Below are 24,461 nucleotides of genomic sequence, written 5' to 3'. Positions count from 1 at the left end.
CAGTTGCTTCAATGCATTTAGGGGTGTGGTCCTGGTCAAGACAATCTCCTGAACTCCAAACTGAATGTCTGAATGGGAAAGAAAGGTGATTTAGGCAATTTTGAGCGTGGCATGGTTGTTGGTGCCAGACGGGCCGGTCTGAGTATTTCACAATCTGCTCAGTTACTGGGATTTTCACGCACAACCATTTCTAGGGTTTACAAAGAATGGTGTGAAAAGGGAAAAACATCCAGTATGCGGCAGTCCTGTGGGCGAAAATGCCTTGTTGATGCTAGAGGTCAGAGGAGAATGGGCCGACTGATTCAAGCTGATAGAAGACCAACTTTGACTGAAATAACCACTCGTTACAACCGAGGTATGCAGCATTTGTGAAGCCACAACAAGCACAACCTTGAGGCGGATGGGCTACAACAGCAGAAGATCCCACCGGGTACCACTCATCTCCACTACAAATAGGAAAAAGAGGCTACAATTTGCACGAGCTCACCCAAATTGGACAGTTGAAGACTGGAAGAATGGTGACTGGTCTGATGAGTCTTGATTTCTGTTGAGACATTCAGATGGTAGAGTCAGAATTTGGCGTAAACAGAATGAGAACATGGATCCATCATGCCTTGTTACCATTGTGCAGGCTGGTGGTGGTGGTGTAATGGTGTGGGGGATGTTTTCTTGGCACACTTTAGGCCCCTTAGTGCCAATTGGGCATTGTTTAAATGCCACAGCCTACCTGAGCATTGTTTCTGACCATGTCCATCCCTTTATGACCACCATGTACCCATCCTCCGATGGGTTCGAGCTATGTCACAAAGCTCGAATCATTTCAAATTGGTTTATTGGGAGTGCTCCTAATTGCAGCTTGTTACCTGTATAAAAGACACCTGTCCACAGAAGCAATCAATCAGATTCCAAACTCTCCACCATGGCCAAGACCAAAGAGCCATCCAAGGATGTAGGGACAACACAAAACCTACACAAGGCTGGAATGGGCTACAAGACCATCGCCAAGCAGCTTGGTGAGAAGGTGACAACAGTTTCGCAAATGGAAGAAACACAAAAGAACAGTCAGTCAGTCTCTCTCGGTCTGGGGCTCCATGCAAGATCTCACCTCGTGGAGTTGTAATGATCATGAGAACGGCGAGGAATCAGCCCAGAACTCAATTATCTGAAGGCAGCTGAGACCATAGTCACCAAGAAAACAATTGGTAACACACTAGGCCGTGAAGGACTGAAATCCTGCAGCACCCGCAAAGTCCCCCTTCTCAAGAAAGCACATGTACAGCCCCGCCTGACATTTGCCAATGAACATCTGAATGATTTAGACGAGAACTGGGTGAAAGTTTTGTGGTCAGATGAGACCAAAATCGAGCTCTTTGAAATCAACTCAACTCGCCATGTTTGGAAGAGGAGGAATGCTGCCTATGACCCTAAGAACACCATCCCCACCATCAAACATGGAGGTGGAAACATTATGCTTTGGGGGTGTTTTTCTGCTAAGGGGACAGGACAACTTCACCGCATCAAAGGGACGATGGAGGGGGCCATTTACCGTCAAATCTTGGGTGAGAACCTCCTTCCCTTAGCCAGGGCGTTGAAAATGGGTCGTGGATGAGTATTCCAGCATGACAATGACCCAAAACACACGGTCAAGGCAACAAAGGAGTGGGTCAAGAAGAAGCACATTAAGGTCCTGGAGTAGCCTAGCCAGTCTCCAGACCTTAATCCCATAGAATATTTGTGGAGGGAGCTGAAGGTTCGAGTTGCCAAACGTCGGCCTCGCAACGTTAATGACTTGGAGAAGATCTGCAAAGAGGAGTGGGACAAAATCCCTCCTGAGATGTGTGCAAATCTGGTGGCCAACTACAAGAAACCTCTGATATCTGTGATTGCCAACAAGGGTTTTGCCATGAGGTCATGTTTTGCAGAGGGGTCGAATACTTATTTTACTTATTAAAATGCAAATCAATATATACATTTTTTCTTGATCATTCCATAATGTGTTGATCATTCCATAAGGAGTTGATCATTCCATAATGAGTTTATCATTCCTTATTGGGGTTATGTTTCCATCAGGGCAGTGTCCAAACAGACTGGCACCCGGGCTACTGTGAAATAATACAGATACAGGCAGACACCCAGGCTAGAACCGCGGCAGGATATATCCTGAAGACACTGAGTGTTGGCGTACAAACAGGAAGCAGGGAGTTGCCCTCTAAATGCCGTGACACAGCAGTCATGTTCCGACGTCTGCCCACAGAGAGCAGCCTGACTGCAGCGTCACAGTACAACAGGTTCTGTGTTTAGCCCACACACAGACACACACACACACACATATGTGGGCACTCATGCATGTACGCACCACACACACACACACACACACAAACACACATGTGGGCACTCATGCATGTACGCACCACACATGGACACAAGCACACGCTGAGTCAACAACATATGTTGCTGTGTGTTAAGTATTCGCATAGAGCTGTTTGATAAAGAGATTTTTGCAGGTCATATAGTATTATAATGGCAACACAAGTCATATAGTATTATAACGGCAACACAGGTCATAGTATTATAACGGCAATACGTCATAAAGTATATTAACGGCAACACAGGTCATATAGTATTATAACGGCAACACAGGTCATATAGTATTATAACGGCAACACAGGTCATATAGTATTATAACGGAAACACAGGTCATAAAGTATTATAACGGCAACATGGGTCATATAGTATTATAATGGCAACACAAGTCATGTAGTAGTATAACGGCAACACAGGTCATAGTATTATAACGGCAACACGTCATAAAGTATTATAACGGCAACACAGGTCATATAGTATTATAACGGTAACACAGGTCATATAGTATTATAACGGCAACACAAGTCATATAGTATTATAACGGCAACACAGGTCATATAGTATTATAACGGCAACACAGGTCATATAGTATTATAACGGCAACACAGGTCATATAGTATTATAACGGCAACACAGGTCATATAGTATTATAACGGAAACACAGGTCATATAGTATTATAACGGCAACACAGGTCATATAGTATTATAACGGAAACACAGGTCATATAGTATTACAACGGAAACACAGGTCATATAGTATTATAACGGAAACACAGGTCATAAAGTATTATAACGGCAACATGGGTCATATAGTATTATAATGGCAACACTGGTCATATAGTATTATAACGGCAACACAGGTCATATAGTATTATAGCACCAGAGAGAAACTGGACACTGTTATAATAAAAACACTCTCACCAGAGATGTGATTCATTAAATGTTTTGGGGCCAATATTATGTGATTAGTTTTTTTCCTTTAACATAATCTGTGAGGTGGAAGGAGTGAATGAGTGAGTGAAAGGATGGATGATAAAGCAGCTTTGGTGTGGTAGGATTAGTGTTCAGTGTGATTTACATTTCACATGAAGAGGCTGACAGAGAGGAAGAGAGCGAGGGGAACGAAAGAAGGAAAGAGAGAGAGAAAGAGAGAGAGAAAGCGAGAAGGAGACAGCGAAAAAGAAATATATTTTGGGACAGACAGTCCCGTGTGAACAGTTCTACTTATGAGGACAAAACACATCTTAACACATAACACAAAAGAACACATAACATTATTCTGGAAGAACACAGAACATTATTTTGTTAGAACACATAACATTATTCTGTTAGAACACAGAACATTCTCCCAACACATAACACATTCTCAATAGAACACAGAGCATGTGATAATCCCATAATATAATGAAGAAATTCTACTTGTCTTCAGTCAGACAGAAAGCAGAAATATAGATGACACAGTGGTATGAACCCCAGGCCTTTAAAAAGGCTGTACATACATACATAATACTGTTGAGGCAGGACTGTTACTGCACTCCGCTTTCAGGGGCAGGCCTGACATCTAGCCTAGTGGTTAGAGTACATTCAGGTAAAATATCTGTTGTTCTGCCCTTGGGCTGTAGTCTGTTCTGAGGGTAACTGGTCTGGTCTGAGGCTAACAGGTCTGTTCTGAATGTAACTGTGGTCTTTTCTAAGGGTAACTGTGGTCTGTTCTGAGGGTAACTTGTCTGTTCTGAGAGTAACTATGGTCTGTTCTGAGAGTAACCGTGGTCTGTTCTGAGGGTAACTGGTCTGTTCTGAGGGTAACTGTGGTCTGTTCTGAGGGTAACTGGTCTGTTCTGAGGTTAACTGTGGTCTGTTCTGAGGGTAACTGGTCTGTTCTGAGGGTAACTGGTCTGTTCTGAGGGTAACTGTGGTCTGTTCTGAGGGTAACTGTGGTCTTTTCTGAGGGTAACTGGTCTGTTCTGAGGGTAACTGTGGTCTGTTCTGAGGGTAACTGGTCTGTTCTGAGGGTAACTGGTCTGTTCTGAGGGTAACTGTGGTCTGTTCTGAGGGTAAATGGTCTGTTCTGAGGGTAACTGTGGTCTGTTCTGAGGGTAACTGGTCTGTTCTGAGGGTAACTGTTCTGTTCTGAGGGTAACTGCTCTGTTCTGAGGGTAACTGTGGTCTGTTCTGATGTTTAACTTGTTGATTGTAATATTTTTGTGTCGTTTTGGAATTGAGACAATCTGAACAGTCTAAGACAATGTCAGAGGGTGTAATTTCTCAACTTACCTGACATTCTACAAGAGATTGTTGATTAGCAACCGCCTAATGAGTCTTGAACGTGATTGGTTGACAGTCTGCTGAGCTATACAGTCCTCCCTTTGTTGATCAATGAGATTCAGATCTCCTCATTTCTATAACTCCACTCTGTGGTCCCTCCTATCTCTCTGCTCCCCTTCTTCCTCTTCCTCCCTCTCCTCTCTCCCTCCTCCTCCTTCCCCCGTCCCTCCCTCCCTATCAGGATGAGGAGCGGAAGAGGTTGGAGGCTCAGAGTCTGAGGGCCAGGGGAGGTCTGGAGCTTACCGGCCTGCAGGCCCACGAGGTTCCCTGGGTCCAGGAGAGGACACTCCTGCAGCAGGAGGTGCGGCTGTTCAGACACAACACCATCATCTTCTACATGAAGCTGCGCTGGATTCTCCTGCACTGGAGACTTGGACGACGGCCGGAGACTGGGGAGGAGGCCGCCCACTCCGAGGTATGGGTACTGTAGGTTCCATGGTCCCGAGAAGTTCACTGTAAAATACCAATCAACCAGCCAACCAAACAGCCAACCAAACAACAAACCAACCAAACAGCCAACATGAGTCAATCACTCTGCAGAGCAGGATTGATGGCATCATTCATTGTTTGACTGACTTTCTGTCTCTGTTTTGTTTGGTTTGGTTCATTGACTTGCTGGTTTTTCTTGCGGTTGTGTGCAATAACAGACAGAGGACCTGTTAATCCTTAAGTATCTCAGCATTGATTAAAATCACTGATGTGTGCAGATTTCCTTTTTCTAACGTAGACAATTCCAGCAAATTCCACTTCAACCATGAAATCCTGTGTCTTGTCTTGGATTGTTCTAGTATGAGAAGTTGGAGGGAATACCAGAACTGGGAGCTTTCTCGGAGCATGGCGAGGGAGAGATGGAGAGAGAGACCAGGGACCGTTTGTATACTCAGTTACCCCCGGGAGACAGCCCTGATCCTGGGACCAGCACCCACCTCCTCTCCCCCGAATGCCTGCAGCACCAGAGACAGGTACCTTGGGAAAGAGCTTTGTATTTAAATACAAAATGAATTGTGTAAAGAAAACGTCCTGATAATAGATGTGTTCATGTATTGTTTTACGTGACCTATAACCATGGTATCAGCAATTATTTATAAGGCCAAAGGTCAACAGCGTATCCTTGTCAGAATTACAGTTTCTCTCATTGAGTTTAAACTGATTTCTGTTGCTCTCGTTGATTTTAAACTTGTTGCAGTTTCTCTCATTGAGTTTAGCCAAGTACAGTACGTTTACCAGTGGAACAAAATGTAAATGAGAATGCTGACCTAGATAATTAGATAGCGTCAGAAATTATTTTGAGTAACTCTGCATATCATCCAAGGTTGATGATTCCAGCCAAACAGTATTCCACGGACAGTTATCATTCATAATTCATAATCAGGTCAAAGGAAAACTATAATTCCAGTTCAACTGTGAAGGAGGAACAAAAGCTCTCAAAAACAAAATAGGATTTCACTCACAAGGCGTTCTGGTGTTCTGCCTGCGTCCATCACTGTGACTGTGTGTGAGTGTGAGTGTGCATATAGAAGTCATATTTGGGGCCATGTCATCAATTATTTACAGGCACTAATGTGCTCTGGGTTGTCGGATGTTGGGATTTCATTCAACCGGACTGCAAGGCTTTTGTACATCGATCTCTACATTCTGATGCTTCAGACCTCAAACCTCGCGGGTTAGCATTACCCAGGAACAGGTCCATTGGCATTACCCAGGAACAGGTCCATTGGCATTACCCAGGAACAGGTCCATTGGCATTACCCAGGAACAGATGCTTTGGCATTACCCAGGAACAGGTCCATTGGCATTACCCAGGAACAGGTCCATTGGCATTACCCAGGAACAGATGCTTTGGCATTACCCAGGAACAGGTCCATTGGCATTACCCAGGAACAGGTGCTTTGGCATTACCCAGGAACAGGTGCTTTGGCATTACCCAGGAACAGGTGCTTTGGCATTACCCAGGAACAGGTGCTTTGGCATTACCCAGGAACAGGTGCTTTGGCATTACCCAGGAACAGATGCTTTGGCATTACCCAGGAACAGGTGCTTTGGCATTACCCAGGAACAGGTCCATTGGCATTACCCAGGAACAGGTGCTTTGGCATTACCCAGGAACAGGTCCATTGGCATTACCCAGGAACAGGTGCTTTGGCATTACCCAGGAACAGGTCCATTGGCATTACCCAGGAACAGGTGCTTTGGCATTACCCAGGAACAGATGCTTTGGCATTACCCAGGAACAGGTGCTTTGGCATTACCCAGGAACAGGTGCTTTGGCATTACCCAGGAACAGGTCCATTGGCATTACCCAGGAACAGGTGCTTTGGCATTACCCAGGAACAGATGCTTTGGCATTACCCAGGAACAGGTGCTTTGGCATTACCCAGGAACAGGTGCTTTGGCATTACACAGGAACAGGTGCTTTGGCATTACCCAGGAACAGGTGCTTTGGCATTACCCTGGAACAGGTGCTTTGGCATTATCCAGGAACAGGTGCTTTGGCATTACCCAGGAACAGGTGCTTTGGCATTACCCAGGAACAGGTGCTTTGGCATTACCCAGGAACAGGTGCATTGGCATTACCCTGGAACAGGTCCATTGGCATTACCCTGGAACAGGTCCATTGGCATTATCCAGGAACAGGTGCTTTGGCATTACCCTGGAACAGGTCCATTGGCATTACTCAGGAACAGGTCCTTTGGCATTACCCAGGAACAGATCCTTTGGCATTACCCAGGAACAGGTGCATTGGCGTAAGTCACATCACAGAGGCTTGTGAATTACGGATCCGCCAGATATTTGTATCTGTCCCTAAACAGCCAGTTAAATGAAGTGGGTTTGCATGTGTCAGGTGGTGAATTTATAGTCTGGATTTGTGTTAAAATGGTTGACATTGTCATGTCGATTGAAAGAAACCCTTTATTCATCTTGATTGGATCCAGTTTCATTCTCTCCCTTCTCTCCTCCCGCACCTCCTCTCTCCTCCCCGTCCCCTCTCCTTATTGCCTCTTCCCCATCTCCTCGTCCTGCCTCTCCCTCACTCCTGCAACTCGACCCCCTCTTCTCCTCAGGCTGGTGAGAACCGCAGGGTGCTGAGTGCTCTTCGGGCCCTCCTGGAGGAGTTCCGGTCTGAAATCAGGGAAGAGGAGAACAGGAGGTGGCAGCTCCAGCAGACCTATGCCGACGACAAGGCATCCTGGGAGGTGAAATGGGCAGAGTTGAAGTGTCACGTTGCTCAGGTAAAACACACACATCAGCAAGCAGATTTGGACTGACACACACACACACACACACACATACACTATGCCAATAACAAGGAATTCTGTACGCTAACCACAAAGATCTCCCAGACCCTGTCCCAAGTATAGATTTGCGTTAAGTAAAAATTGTATGACCCTTCACAAAACATTCTGGAAACATCTGTCTTATTCAACACAGTTTGGTTCAGGACCAGTGGAGAATTCTCGCTCACAGCCTGTACTTTCAAATATTATTCCCTGACCTAAATAACAAGGGGATGGAAGTCAGTGGAAACGCTGTGCTGACATGGCTGTGGCCATAAAGTGAATACTCTAAAGCATCCTAAATCTTTCCCATCCATGATCAAACACCTTTGGAGAGATGAAAGCACATTTTACACTGTTGAGCTTCACCATTTATCTCACTTCCAAGATGTCAGGCCCAGATATAAGGCTCAACTCTCTCAAAAAGGAGTTGTATTTGGAATCCTTTCAAGGAAACTCAGGGAAGGTACATTGTCAGAAAGCTGTCCTTTACCAACCAGGTTTGGTTTAAAAAACATTTTGACAGAACTCAAAGCCAGGCAATCCTGATGATTACACTGTTTCAAACCTTTTCTTCCATGTGGGTTTTAGCTGCTTTGCACATTATATTTGGACTGACAACAGAAGTGTTGTATATTAAACTACAGAACACAGTGAGATTGCCAGAACCTATGCACTTCTTATAAAACACTTTGCTACAAGCCTGCTGGAATGACGGTACTATATTACTATATATTTCACGGTACTATATTACTATATATTTCACGGTACTATATTACTATATATTTCACGGTACTATATTACTATATATTTCACGGTACTATATTACTGTATATTTCACGGTACTATATTACTATTACATCCCAGTTTCACAATGCAACAGTGAAGAATTGCAAGGAAGTTAGTAGTTATGTACTCAGTCCTGTTAACTCTAGAGTAGATACTCATTCCTAAAACATCGAAGGCAATCTTATTGTAGCACCTGGCTATCGTGAAACGATTTCACTGCTGTATGTGTCCGCTAAATTAACACGGTTTGAAAACACCTTATCTATGAAATGCCTGAATGTTACATTATTCCACAAATTTATGTTGACTTATTCCATTCAGGAGGTCCTTGGAAATGTTACCCCCCGTGTGAAGCTGGACATCCTTTCCTGTTGCGTTCTCTCTTTCAGCCGTTGACCCTGTTTGAAAGGCTGCCACTACGATGGCGGGACGTTCCAGTTTTAGCTCTTATTTATTAAGGGTTGCTGCCCAGGCCCAGTATGTTCATTTGCAGGCTATTAACAGGCGACTGGGGGCTGCTCACGTTGAGTGGGTCAATGCCTACAGGTTCTTTTAATGACCATCTTCTAGCAGTTTTATTAATTTGAATGACATTTACGTAAACGTTTACTGTTCATAGACTCTAATGGCAGAAATAAGGTAAGAGATCCTGACCGAAGAGTAAAAGCAGATAATACAGGTTGTCTGTTAAGTGTTGGGACTGTGATTTTGGTGTGCTCTAATGTTCTTTTGGTGTTCTAGTGATGGTATGTGATGCTCTGTGATGTTCTGTGATGCTCTGTGATGCTCTGTGGTGCTCTGTGGTGCTCTGTGGTGCTCTGTGGTGCAGTATGGCTAATACAGAAAAACAGTTTTAATGTGAGAGGGAGATGCAGCTCTCATTGGCCCCGGCCTCTGTCTAACACATCACTTTGAAGATTATCCAGAACATTCACAAACATCACACGCCATGTTCTCTCCTATGAGCAAGAGAAAGACAAATGAGACAAGAAAAAAGTGTAACATAAGGCTAAGCCCAATTCATATTGTCAAACAAACAATTTAATAAGCCGGGGCTCAAAACGAGTACATGATAAGATCAAAGACTTCCCCTTTACCTCACAAAGAACCGAACAGGAAAATGTCTAGAGCTCTTTTCCACTGTTGGAACCACTTTCATGCTAATCAGCCAAGATCCCTGAGGGTCACGCTGATGACATACAGTTGTCACAGCCTATAGTAATCACAGCCTACAGTAATAACACAGCCTATAGTAATTACAGCCTACAGTAATAACACAGCCTACAGTAATCACAGCCTACAGTAATCACACAGCCTACAGTAATCACTCAGCCTAGAGTAATCAAAGCCTACAGTAATCACAAAGACTACAGTAATAACACAGCCTACAGTAATAACAGCCTACAGTAATCACACAGCCTTCAGTAATCACACAGCCTACAGTAATCACACAGCCTACAGTAATCACAGCATACAGTAATCACACAGCCTAGAGTAATCACACAGCCTACAGTAATCACAGCATACAGTAATCACACAGCCTTCAGTAATCACACAGCCTACAGTAATCACACAGCCTACAGTAATCACACAGCTTACAGTAATCACAGCACACAGTAATCACATAGCCTTCAGTAATCACACAGCCTACAGTAATCACACAGCCTACAGTAATCACAGCATACAGTAATCACACAGCCTACAGTAATCACACAGCCTACAGTAATCACAGCATACAGTAATCACACAGCCTACAGTAATCACAGGAAAGTACAGCACAAACGTAGTTTATTTAAGGTTTAAAATGTCTTTTGAAGATTATCAGATTGTGAGATTGTCAAGATTTTCCACATTGATATGTTATATTTCTTTTAACTCCTCCAGGGTTCATTAGATCCATTAATTGTAATCACAGAATGACTTACCTTTCCTCTTTCTTCAGGATAGGTTTCCTGTTGTACTGTAGCAACCTGGTTCAAATGTATATACAGCATCTGTATCTGATGTCCTTTCTGTTGTGTCCATACAGTTGGAAGAGGAGAGAGGAGAGGCAAGAGGAGAGATGAGAGGAGAAGCCAGAGGGGAGGTGCAGGGTGCGGGAGGGACGGGAGGTGACCCCGAGTGGGCCTTTAAGCAAGAGCGAGAGGAGCATCGCCGCCTGCTGGCCGAGAGCCACAGCACCTCCTTGGACCTCCGCTGGAAGCTGCAGCACGAGGAGAAACGGTGGGGCAGAGAGAGGAGCGACCTCCTGGAACGTTTCGACCAAGAGAGACAGGAGTGGGACAGCAACATGAGAGACATGCACCGCAAGATGGAAAGGGTGAGAGAAGTAGGGAAGAGGGGGAGGGAGGGGGGAGTGGGGGAAGGATGGAGGGAGGGGGGAGAAAGGGGGAGTGGGGGAGAGATTTAGAGGAGTGGATGAAAGTTAGAGAGGAGAGTAGTGTGACTGCAAGATGGAGAGGGAGATTTGGGGGAAGATGGAGAGGGGGATTTTGTGGAAAAGAGAGAGAGCCAGGAAAAGAATAGTGATTGAGATGACACCTACATTTATATTGAATTAATTCATCAGATGCTCAAATTACAGAAGAAACGTGAATAAATGTCTTGCTGGCTCAGGATTGGATCCAGACATACTGTGTCCTCTATTCGGTTTAATCTGCCATCCCAGGCTGAATTTACCTCAACCGAATATTCACGCTGTTATACGCTTGAGCGCTTTTGAAAGATACACACAGTTAATATTACTGCTGATTAATATTTAGAGTTTAGTCACATTATAGTGTCTTAGTAACAATAATATGTCTGGCATGTGTGTGCCGAATTACACCCGTCCCCCCCACAACGCACTCTGGGCCCGGGCACAAATTACACCCGTCTCCCCCCACAACGCACTCTGGGCCCGGGCACAAATTACACCCGTCTCCCCCCACAACGCACTCTGGGCCCGGGCACAAATTACACCCGTCCCCCCCACAACGCACTCTGGGCCCGGGCACAAATTACACCCGTCTCCCCCCACAACGCACTATGGGCCCGTCACAACGCACTATGGGCCCGTCACAACGGACTATGGGCCCGTCACAACGCACTATGGGCCCGTCACAACGCACTATGGGCCCGTCACAACGCACTATGGGCCCGTCACAACGCACTATGGGCCCGTCACAAACGAGTGCACTGGGAGAGAAGTGGGGACGTCCACATGGAATGATGAGTGTGAATTTTACTATTTAAAATGTGGGGACAGAAAGCGAATAGATTCAGTGGATCCTGAAGAAAGAAAATATTACAGAAAAGCGTGATGGACCCAACCAAGCTCCATCCTCCTTCCCTCTCTAACTCCCCCTGGCCTTTTCCCTGTCACCCTCCCTCCCTTTCTGTCTCCCTCTCACTCCCCCTATCCTCCCATGTCTCTCCCCCACAGCTTCAGAGAGAGCTGAATGTGCGGCGAGGCAGTGAGGTCTCACCCTCTGACGGGTTGACAGTGGGTCACAGAGGCGTCTCCTTTTTGCCTCAGGAGAGCCCCTGTAAGGCTCCTCGCTCCCCCCGGTCTCCACACTCCCCCCGTTTAGGGACCCCAGGACCGGCCGTTCTCCCCACCCGCTCCCATTCAGATTCGGAGGCCTTGGAGGAGCAGGGGGCTGTGGTTAGGGTCCGAGCCCCGACAGAGAACCTGTTCCTGGACGCTCTGACACTGGACCCCCTGGGAGGTCTGGAGGTCCCACCACCCAGCAGACTGGACTCTGATAAAAGGTTCCCCTGCATTAATCAGGTAGGACTCTGACTACGCCCCAAATTATACAGTTACATTGGATTTACAGTCACATGTCTCCCAACTGCTAGCTCAAACGTTAACCTTTTGTGAACTGAAGGGATAGTTTATTTCTTTCAAAATGTTTCCAGTCCAGTCTAGCCCTATGCTGTGATAGCTTTGGCTAACATCTTTATTAATAGCGTTGCAAAGCAATTCAAAGTATGAAGCCGCACAGCCATGTTTAACACGTTAATTTTCCCAGTTTATATGCATATTTCACTCCTCTGTAATTTGATGCTTCAGCTTGTCAAATGCAGATGTACTGTTTATCTGGTCCACTCTCTCTCTTTCTAGCCCTTGTGGTATCACCATGATTACAGTGACTGAGTGACTATATTGTTGCTCTTTGGCGCCATCTAGGCATTGCCTGATATTGAGAGCCACCCTAATGAATACATAGAGCCGGGAGTTTATTTTAACGCCCCAAATAGGTCCATTAACACTTCTGCAAAGGTCATGTGATGTACTTCCTAGTATCTCTTTGGTGCAGCCCTCCTGCATAGCCAAGCAATTTATATAAGCTCAGAGCTTCAGTGAGAAGAAGTAACTAAAAAGCTTGTTTTTAGGAGTATAAGCTGTAAGATTTAAACACTTTTACGATACTTGCATCATAATGGAACATAAACCATAATACAAAAAAATATATATATACAGTAAATAGCTTATTTTTTTACAATCACAAGTTAGATGGGTGTGGCCTTACTGACTACACCTCTTGTCTATTCAGGCTCTGAATGAGATCCCAGACCGCGATGAGCAGTCATACCTGGAGGAGGAAGAGGAGATGGGCTGTGGCAGTCTGCTCAGGTAATGTTGCCCCGGAGCTTCCACCAAGGACAATGCTTCCACCAAGGACAATGCTTCCACCAAGGACAATGCTTCCACCAAGGACAATGCTTCCACCAAGGACAATGCTTCCACCAAGGACAATGCTTCCACCAAGGACAATGCTTCCACCTCACAGAGACAGGCTGTGGTGAAGCACCAGTTATGTTCTCTGCTCATGGGTGGAAGTAGGTCAGCATCTCAGTCTGACATTTCATCACTTTAAAGCGATCCCTCTCGTGAAACGAACAAATCTTTTCAGGCTCTCTTGTAGTAGATCGAGGAAGAGAAAAAGGAGACACTTTCTTGTCTCCTATGTGAATACTGCGTGAATGCTTCCGTGATCATCTTATTGGGATTATTTCAATTATATTGAATTTTTTATTGAATTATTCACAAAATCTCTATAACAATTGAGCATTACGAAATTGGCAAAAGAAAATGTCTTTGATAGTTTGTAAAGAAAATCTAATGTTGGCATAAACTTACTGTCAGAATAACCATCCCGTTGTTCTCTGTGATTCAGATGTACTGAAGCAGAATCTCCTCCCCTCCTCAGGGCCAAGTCTGTCTGCTCCATGAGTGACTTCCAGCGCCTGATGGACAGTTCCCCCTTCCTGCCCGACAAGAGTCGTCATGGTGAATGTGGGCGCGACGACGTGACCCCGCCCCTGTCACCTGACGACCTGAAGTACATTGAGGAGTTCAACAGCAAGGGGTGGGACTTCCCGGTCCCTGGCCCCTCCCCTACACCCAGTCACCACGCCCCCAGCGCCGTGGAGGCCTGGGCAGAAAGAGCCCCCGCAGGTACTGGTCTTTCAACTGATCTGTGGATGGTTTCATGTTTACCGTTCCAGGTCAGTCTATATGATCTGATTCCTACCATTTTGATTAACATCTGTGATCTCCAGAACCGTTCCAGTCCAGTTCCAGTTGGTTCCTGACCACCAACGTCACCCTGACCACGAACACCCTGTCCGGCCCGGAGCCTCCCTGCACGCCCCACTGCCAGCGGTCCCCTCTCAGGGGCAATGGGGGAAACGGAGGGGGGGTCGCGGTCCACGTTGCCCACAGCCCCACCCGACCCCCCGGCCCCCCCGATCAGGACTACCTTTACCCCAAGGGGACCAAGGGGAGAGGGGGTGGGGGTGAGGCCGGCGGGGTGGTTAGCCCCGAGGTTGGAGGAGGTCCGGACGAAGTCTTTGGGAATGGAAGGTGGTCACCCAGCTGTCACAAGGATTTACTGGAGGCAAGCGGGGGGCTCGGGGCTGGGTTACCCCTCCCCACTGTGGGGTACGCCTCCTCCCTGGAGTTGCAGCTGTCTCGGAACCTTAGCGATGACATGAAGGAGGTGGCCTTCTCCGTGAGGAACTACCGCTCAAGCCCGGGCACCGTGGAGCGCCTGGACCAGCAGAGACAGGTGTGTTGACATCGTTCTTCCGGTGTGTGACGGTTGTTTCTCCGGCTCTCTAACTGTCCAAATGAAACCAACGGTGGCCTTGTGGTACAAACATTCAGTACATCAGTCTCCATTGTATGTTGGTGGTGTGATCCACAGCTCAGAGACACGGCCTGTCAGACCAACGGTTTCACCACGCGAGGCACCCAGACCACACAGACCATCAATGTAGGGCTGCAGACTGACGTCCTCCGAACCCTCACCAGCTCGCCGCACCGCTGCCTCACTCCGAAAGGAGGAGGCTCCACCCCCATCTCCTCCCCCTCCCGGAACATCCGCAAGATCCAGTACTCGCCCGTGGTCCAGTCTAAGTTCGAGCGGCCGTGCTGCTCTCCGAAGTACGGCTCTCCTAAGCTCCAGAGGAAGCTGTCGACGTCATCGAAGGCGGACGTTCCCGGGGGGGCTTCCTCCTGCTCCACAGCAGGCCCCAGGGCCCCCACCCCGACCACTCCCCAGAAGGTAATGCTACGGGAATAAGTGGGTTGACTTTAGGATGTTTCTAATATTTAGTCTGTTAATACTAATGCAGTGTAACCTATGTAAATGATACATATATGTCTAAAGAAATCCATTTTATATACCTTTATGCAGTGAGAATATATGCAATGGCTAAAATTATAATCAGGTGCACTAAAACAGGTTCAAATGATCCAGCCTTCCATATATATAAGAAACTTGGTCTGGTTTGTTCTTGACCATCTGGTTGGTGGTAACACATGCTAATGTCCAAATCTAAAGCACTCAGAAGAATGACTCTGAGTCATGAGTCTGGAAGGGGTTACCATGACATTTCCATGCAATTCGATGTACATCATTCCCTCACTCAAAACCTTTCAACTTTTTTGGAAAGGAAAGAATAAGGTGCACCGGAGCTGTAAATAAATAAATATAATATAATTGTATATACTTTTGTACCATTGTACTTAATTTGCCACAAATACAAACTTTCCTGTACTTATTTCTTCCCATGACAGTGTTTTACATCTTCTGTGATGTTCCAGGGGGCCTCTGAGTCGGCCTGGGCTCGTTCCACAACCACCCGGGACTCCCCGGTCCACACCACCATTAACGACGGCCTCTCCAGCCTCTTCAACATCATAGACCACACCCCCGTGGCTTACGAACCCCCGCAGTCCAAATTCACCAAGTCCCCCAGCCGCTGCCGACCCACCCCTCCCGAGCCCTCACCTCCCGGGGTCCCCCTGTCCGACCCCAGAGACCCCAGGTCCCTCGGAAGCGTCCAGGAGTTCCTGAGGAACGTCCGCGGCCGCTCCCCCAGCCCGGTGCAGCTGATCGTAGAGGCCCAGGGCGGAGCGGGCGGAGCGGGCGGAGAGAGGACCCCGGAGGTCCTGAGTATACGACAGGACCTGTCGGCTCCGCCCGGGTACACACTGGCCGAGAACGCTGCCCGCCTCCTCAACAAGAAGCTGCTGGAGCAGAGCTTCAGGGAGGAGAAGAGGCTGGGGACCGGAGCACCGAGCAGAGAGGGGAGGCCGACGGAGGGAGACCGAGCACAGACGGGGTGCATGGAGGTAATTACCGTCACTTCACTGTCTGAGTTGTAACATGGATCGTTTGTGTAGAGGGCCATTTGGTGAGTGCCGGACCACTTCTAAACACGCCGAAACAAATACCAATCAGGTAATGAGCACCGTCCAGGATGAAACGGCACACTACTGTGCCTCTCATTTCCCAATGGGAAAGGGTGTTCTGGCTCTTTTTCAGTCCTATCGGCATTCGTATTTACTGTTTTGGCTCCTCCCATCACTCTCCTTTAGCGACCAACACCCAATCAGTTGGCCAATATAAGTGTACTGTCGATTTAAACCAACTCTTTATTTTTAACCAGTTCAACACATTCTTATTCATAATGATGGTTTTGACTGCTGTAGTCTGTGGTTTAACTCTGTCCGTTTGACCTACATAAATGAGCATTATGTTCAATGGGTAAAACAAAAGATATAACACTTTATTTGGCAGAATCCACTGAATATTACAAGTTAAAGTGTCATGTAAATAAAAAGGTTAAAATCCATTAGGTGTTACAGTTATACTGTTATTAGTGTAACTAATATTAGTGTTAATCCTACCATATGCATTTCCTGATGCCGGAAATGGGGTCAGAGTTAGGGTTATGGTCAGGGTTATGGTGAGGGTCAGGGTTTTGGTCAGGGTTATGGTGAGGGTCAGGGTCAGGGTTATGGTTAGGGTTATGGTCAGAGTCATGGTTAGGGTCAGGGTTATGGTCAGGGTCAGGGTTATGGTTAGGGTCATGGTTAGGGTCATGGTTAGGGTCAGGGTTAGGGTCAGGGTTATGGTCAGGGTAGCATATACACCATTAAATCATATAGCTGTGAAACTGTTATCCAGATGGGATAGTTGAGGACTGAGCCAGTTAAGTGTCAATATCAGTTGAATTTATGTTGGTTCTATTGTGGTCTCAATGTGATTATACAGCTACATGACAAACCACACCCATTACCATCTGTTAGAATAGAGAGATTAAAATGATGCTAAATATTCATGATAATGGATAAAACCCCTGAACTGCCCTCTGTTCAGAGGATAAGGCTTCTTTTCAGGTTTGAAAAGGGATTTCTGTTCACAGTTTTATCACTTTTTTAAATCATGTCTGTTGTGATGGCAATATGATTATTAGCATATTATTAACTTGACAAAATTCCACCAAAGTTAACTTTGAGTCGCACATGAATTATGTAATGTGGTTTTCACACTACGACTTGGAGAAACATGCAGTTTATTAGCTCCAGAATATACTGTACTAGACTTTATGATGAATTTCACAGGGCAATGAACTTGTTTTTCCTTTCCAGTAACTAGAGGGTTTTGTTCTAGCAATATAATTAATGTTGTGTGACAAATAAAATCTTGCTTTCATCCATAATAATCTCCTCATGGAGCATCAGGACAGTCTGCCTGCACCCAGCTCAGGGGAGCAGACTAGACTTGGCAAATCGAAAATACAGCACAAACACCTTGCACTTTACATTGTTTTATTTTCAATATGTCTTCATATCCATTTTTATATGAAATAAGTCAGCTTAGGAAATTCCATTGGTGGGGGAAATGAGTTTGTTTACTTCTGGGATTTTAGAATAGTCACTTGAAAATCTGTCAACAGTTGGACGGACACCTAGCTACTGATTCCATTTAGATATTGTACAGCCTATATTTACACAAAGTAGATTTATTCCAGCGTTTGTTTGGCTGTGAGGTCACCGACCTTCTTATGGTTCACATTTATCCTCTACTTTTTAACCACCAGCGTTATCCTGTGTTTCCTTCTCTTCTCTCCACACTTCTCTTTCATCTCTTCCTTTCTTTCTCTCATCTCCACACTCTACTCTCTCTCTCGTCTTTCTCTTTTACCCTCTTCTCTCTCAGTTGGATACATGTCTCTAATTCTCTCCACATTGTCTCTCTCCTTCTGAAAAACATCTCTCCCCTCTCTCTCTGGGTGTTCCTGTCTTGCCTGTGCTTTTTTCGACTCTTTCTTTCTTTGCTCTCTCTCTCCTTTTGATGAACACCTCTCTCTCCTCTCTGTCTACTCTCTCTCTGTCTCTTTCTCCTCTGTCTACTCTCTCTCTGTATCTCCTCTTTGTCTACCCACTCTCTCTCTCTCTCTCTCTCTCCTCTTTGTCTACCCTCTCTCTCTCTCTCTCCTCTTTGTCTACCCTCTCTCTCTCTCTCTCTCCTCTTTGTCTACCCTCTCTCTCTCTCTCTCTCTCTCTCTCTCTCTCTCCTCTCTGTCTACTCTCTCTCCTCTCTGTCTTCTCTCTGTTCCTTTCCTCCCTTCCTAAATACCTCCCTCTCTGCTCCTCCTCTGTACCCTCTGCTGACTGTAGAACCACACTCTCATACTAACCACACCCTGGGGACTCTAACCCTGCGTGATGTAAGTTCCTGTTTACTTCCTGTTTCTCTGACCCATGAGGTCACAGGCTCCGCCCCCATGGACCCCTCCTCACCCCACCTCCCCACCCCCATCAGCATGCCTCACAGGTTCACAACAGACGTTACGTCGGTGGAGTCGGTTGGTGTTGTAGCTGTGTTTTTACTGTTACGATCATAACATCCGTCCGTGTTGATGTCTGCATGTTCTAATATCTGATTCATACTGAAAAAGATCACCAGTGACCCAAACAGTCATCGGTATTCTGTGTCCTTATGGGTTAGGGAGGGCTGCACGTTCTGTGACGGAGTGGTGGCCAACTAAAACCTAACACAGACCATGAGAACCCAAAAATACCCTGTGTGGAGTGTTGGCCAACTAAAACCAAACACAGACCATAAGAACCCAAACATACGCTGTGTGGAGTGGTGGCCAACTAAAACCAAACACAGACCATGAGAACCCAAACAGACCGTTTGTGGAGTGGTGGCCAACTAAAACCTAATAAAAACCATGAGAACCCAAACATACGCTGTGTGGAGTGGTGGCCAACTAAAACCTAACACAGACCATGAGAACCCAAACATACCCTGTGTGGAGTGGTGGCCAACTAAAACCTAACACAGACCATAAGAACCCAAACAGACCGTTTGTGGAGTGGTTTGCCAACTAAAACCTAACACAGACCATGAGAACCCAAACATACCCTGCGTGAAACATACTCTAACACAGAAGGACAGATGACTCTTTTGGACACGATTTTCTTTTGGTGCCACAAGAACGATCGTTCTTTGTGGTTGAGAGGTCAGAGGTTTCTAACATGATACCACTGTATTTCTGATAGGTCTCCTCGCTGCTCTGTCCATGAACGTGTTTTGCTTCTTCTGTTTGTTTTCCCCCAAATATCTGTTGCTATTCGTTGTGCTTCTTCCCCCCTCCTCTTCCACAGCTCGCTCACCATCCCTCTCTCCTCTCACTCCACAATCAGAGTCACTAACAAACCTTTCAAGCCTAGTTGGCGAAGACAGCCCTTCTAACAAGTCTCATTCGTCGTCTGCCTACAGTGTGAATGTGTGCGTGTGTATATGTGTGTGTGTGTTTGTGTGTGTGTGTGCGTGCGTGCGTGTGCGTTCTCAAGGTCGTGGGAACTGAAGTCTTCCCCTGTGTCATATTAATGGAATGTTCCAGTGGGTCACCCTAACTACTAAACGTGGTAGAAGCAGCATGCTTAGCGACCATCAGAGTGTTGTGGTGACGGCCCTGTCTGACCACGAGGCTGCTCTCCCTCGGCGGTCTGGTTGACCTCGTGTAGATGGGTGTGGTGCATGCAGGATGGTGGGCCTTTGACGTCAGGAACTGTCAGTGTCATTACAATGTTATTCCGCTGTAGATTGATTTATGTTACTATATGCTTACAATGTTATTCTAAACTAGATAAGATGATAAGTGTTTACAGCCACATGTTGAAGTGAAATATATGTAGATATCATTTTTCATACACTTCTGTTTCATGTTTTTTCATTTGATTTTATTTGACTCTCTGTCACCTTATCTTCCTCATCTTCCAGTCTTTGTCCACACTGGTTTAATTTCCCTCCCGTTTATCTGCCTGTATGGACTATACTGCTATGCTATGATAGGCTATGCAGGGCTAGGCAAGGCTGGACTAGGCAGGGCTAGGCTAAGCAGGGCTGGGATGGGCTAGGCAGGGCTGAACTAGGCAGGGTTGGACTAGGCAGGGTTAGGCAAGACTGGGCTAGGCAGGGGTAGGCTAGGCTAGGCAGGGCTGAACTAGGCTAGGCTAGGCAGGGCTGAACTAGACTGGGCTAGGCAGGGCTGAACTAGACTGGGCTAGGCAGGGCTATGCTACAGGCAGGGCTGGGCTAGGCAGGGCTGAACTAGGCTAGGCTAGGCAGGGCTGAACTAGACTGGGCTAGGCAGGGCTGAACTAGACTGGGCTAGGCAGGGCTGAACTAGACTGGGCTAGGCAGGGCTATGCTACAGGCAGGGCTGGGCTAGGCAGGGCTGGGTTAGTGTGTATTGGAAGAGAGGTCTGCTGGGTATTTTTAGCAGGACTGGATGTAGCGGTGGGCTTTAGATGTCCCTCATTTTGAATATGACACATAGCATCGGGAGGAAGGAGAACTCATTTAAAACCTGAGCAAAGCCGAGCAATAAGGCTGTGATCATCATTTATGCCCAAACTAAACCAGCAACAGACACACACATACACTAACACACTCACCCACACACCAACACACACACCACATAGTGCTCCGACACACACACACACCCACACACACCAACACACACACCACATAGTGCTCCGACACACAGAACATGGATGTTTGCTCAGTCTGGGTGTAGAATGTTCTCTATTCATTGATGGAAAGCCCTGCTTTACTTAAGATGTCTGACATTGCAAGAAAATACAATGACAGCTACCAAATATAACTTTTGTTTAGCAGTGGATGAATGTATTGATTCCTGGACAGATTATTGGATGAATGGATGATTTATAGGTTATGGATGGATGATGTATAGACTATGAATGGATGATGTATTGATTGTGGATAAGTGGATGATGGATGGGTGGTAGATGGGTGGATGATTGATGGATTATGGATGGATTGATGGTAGATGGATGGGTTGTAGATGGGTGGATGATTGATTGATTATGGATGGATTTATGGTAGATGGATGGGTGGTAGATGGGTGGATTATGGATGGATTATGGATGATTTATGGTAGATGGATGGGTGGTAGATGGGTGGATGATGGATGGATTACGGATGGATTTATGGTAGATGGGTGGATTATGGATGGATTACGGATGGATTTATGGTAGATGGGTGGATTATGGATGGATTATGGATGGACTTATGGTAGATGGATGGATTATGGATGGATTTATGGTTGATGGGTGGATGATTGATGGATTATGGATGGATTGATAGTACATTGGTGAGTGGTAGATGGGTGGATGATTGATGGATTATGGATGGATTTATGGTAGATGGGTGGATTATGGATGGATTATGGATGGATTTATGGTAGATGGATGGGTGGTAGATGGGTGGATGATGGATGGATTACGGATGGATTTATGGTAGATGGGTGGATTATGGATGGATTATGGATGGACTTATGGTAGATGGATGGATTACGGATGGATTTATGGTTGATGGGTGGATGATTGATGGATTATGGATGGATTGATAGTACATGGGTGAGTGGTAGATGGGTGGATGATTGATGGATTATGGATGGATTTATGGTAGATGGATGGGTGGTAGGTGGGTGGATGGATGGTAGATGGGTGGATGATAATTAGATGAATGGATCTATGAAGGATAGATGATATATCAATGAATGCTTGAGGATCTGTAATGGATTATCTATGATAAATGGATGAATGATGGATCTATGATTTATGGATGAATGGATGATGTGTGAATAATGCTGGTTTGGCCCATGCAAAGCTTCCTCCCCTGACCCAGTCCGTCACTCTAGACAGTCTGTGTTTTAGTTACTAGACTTCCCTCTCCCAGTCCGTCACTCTAGACAGTCTGTGTTTTAGTTACTAGACTTCCCTCTCCCAGTCCGTCACTCTAGACAGTCTGTGTTTTAGTTACTAGACTTCCCTCTCCCAGTCCGTCACTCTAGACAGTCTGTGTTTTAGTTACTAGACTTCCCTCTCCCAGTCCGTCACTCTAGACAGTCTGTGTTTTAGTTAGTAGACTTCCCTCTCCCAGTCGTCACTCTAGACAGTCTGTGTTTTAGTTATGTTAGGAATGATGAGGAATCCGGCTAATTGTCCTGTGATAATAATTAGACAAGTTACCTGAGAAGGGGGTGGACTGTGGGCACTATTTAACCGTGTCAGTGGGAAGAACACAACACGCGTGTCAGCCTGCAGCAGTAGCGTGTTGCAGCGTATCCCTGACAACAACATGGATTAGACAGATCGTCATGTAAAGCCTGTAGCCCAGCATGTATGAAGTTGATGGAACTGCAGTGCCCTCTAGTGGCCAAATAGTTTTTTCACCATAAATCATATTTTCATAAAGGCAGTTTCAAAGAGAGATTGTTAATTTGTCACTTACCCCTCTCAGCCTCCCACTTCTCCACACGATCTAAAATATCACTATTTAATATTTATAAAATAACAATGTGAACCAATTCCTATAATCTCTGGTCGGTATCTCAGAGTGAAAGGTCAGGGGTCGTTCTTGTTTCCTCTTGTGGTCACTCATTTTTATTCACACTTCTTTTTCTTAGTTTCATTTCACCACCACTTGGTTTATTTGTTCCATCCTACTCTCCCTCTCTGTCTCTTCTCCTTCTCTGTCTCTTCTCCTTATCTGTCTCTGACCTCCTCCTCCTCCTCTTCTGAAGGACCTCCCCCGTTCCCCGGTGGCTCCTCCTTTGGAGTCGTGTTTCCAGCGCCCGGCCAGGCCAGCCAACCGCAGGCCCCCGTCCCGCTGGGCGGCCCACTCTCCCTCCTCCTCCCCCCGGTGCTGGCGGGATGTCAGTGAGCGGCGCTTCTCCTTCCCCATGGTGTCCAGGACCAGGAAGACGGCCTGTTTACTGGAGCTGGACGAGGCCGGAGCAGGACAGGAACCGTCGTCTTCTGCATGAGGAGGTCATTGTCTTCCACCTCCTGCTGCCCCTCTTCCTCAACACACTCCTGATGAATCCTGCCTGGATCTGATACCTCAAAAAAAAAAATCCTCATTCTAGTCACCTCCTCCCTTCCTCTTTACTCCATAATCCTCCTTTCCCTTCTTTCATCTAAGTACCTCAGCCTCCTCTCCTACCTTCTCCTTCTCCACCCTCTCCTCCATCAGCCTGCCCAGACTCCTCTACCCTCACCTCCATGGGCCTGCCTGGACTTCAGATCCCGCTCCTCCCTCGTAGGGACTCGTGGGGGGGAGTTGTAACGGGGGCTGAGGCCCTAAAGCACCAGCTGACCAACTAGGAGGAAAAGGACCCGGATCATAGAATTGAGAACTCTTCACTTTAGAACTCAGTTTAGAATGAAAAGAACCTGGAATGTACTGTAACAAGAACCACGACATCATCAGAAATATTACCATCAGAGGTGCCTCTACTTCATTTACCCATAGTTCCACATGATATATGTGTACGTGTGTATGTGTATGCAATACATTATGTATATTCACTTATATAGTGAGCACCTTTTCTGGTGTTGAGGGAAAACAATATAGATTTTAAGAACATAAAGGTTTACACGTTTTCTTTTTGTTTACGTTTTTTCTTTTGTTCATTTGCATTATGCATAAAGTATTGGTTATATTCCATGCTATGTAAATACTTGTTTAAAATTATTTTCTTTCAAAAAGTGTTACTTTTTGCTCCTAGCCTTCGAAGACTGAAGTCCGACTACTCAGTTGTATTTGTAAACAACAACAACAAACAAAAGCTAAGACGAAAAACACCACAACACTGCTTCCTGTTCGCCGAGGCAGCTGAGTCCTGATGTCATTTACGATGCTGATGTATGTTTATGATCTGTGTTTATTTATTTCTATACGTCTCAAACAAATGTTGACCTCTGTAAACAAGTCATAGAGGATGAGAGGGAGGGCAACTGAAAACCTTCATGCCCTCGCTGAAGGCAGTTGTAACAAGTATCAGTCACTTAGAATGTGTCCCAAATGGGCCTCCATTCCC

At 46.1% G+C, this 24,461-nt stretch overlaps 1 protein-coding gene across 6 annotated transcripts in view; it reads left to right on the top strand.

Moving 5' to 3' along the window:
• LOC105008700 (microtubule cross-linking factor 1) overlaps positions 1-24,210 on the top strand; it is an 80,282-nt gene extending 56,072 nt beyond the window's left edge. For 2 of the 6 annotated variants that reach the window (XM_020045502.2, XM_020045499.2), the window contains 11 exons: positions 4,871-5,104; positions 5,478-5,651; positions 7,752-7,919; positions 10,783-11,073; positions 12,178-12,525; positions 13,295-13,374; positions 13,919-14,199; positions 14,304-14,812; positions 14,951-15,310; positions 15,826-16,383; positions 23,163-24,210. In XM_020045502.2, coding sequence (XP_019901061.2) covers positions 4,871-5,104; positions 5,478-5,651; positions 7,752-7,919; positions 10,783-11,073; positions 12,178-12,525; positions 13,295-13,374; positions 13,919-14,199; positions 14,304-14,812; positions 14,951-15,310; positions 15,826-16,383; positions 23,163-23,405 — 3,246 coding nt within the window. In that variant the 3' untranslated portion in view covers positions 23,406-24,210. Of the gene's footprint in view, positions 1-4,870; positions 5,105-5,477; positions 5,652-7,751; positions 7,920-10,782; positions 11,074-12,177; positions 12,526-13,294; positions 13,375-13,918; positions 14,200-14,303; positions 14,813-14,950; positions 15,311-15,825; positions 16,384-18,256; positions 18,428-18,717; positions 18,768-23,162 lie in introns of those variants that run through there. The other 4 variants (XM_020045503.2, XM_020045501.2, XM_020045500.2 and 1 more) reach the window with 4 other exon arrangements.
• Positions 24,211-24,461: the final 251 nt, after the last annotated feature.

This window comes from Esox lucius, chromosome 3 (assembly GCF_011004845.1).
Source record: "Esox lucius isolate fEsoLuc1 chromosome 3, fEsoLuc1.pri, whole genome shotgun sequence".
NCBI lineage: Eukaryota > Metazoa > Chordata > Actinopteri > Esociformes > Esocidae > Esox > Esox lucius.
This window is presented reverse-complemented; position numbering and strand designations above follow the sequence as displayed.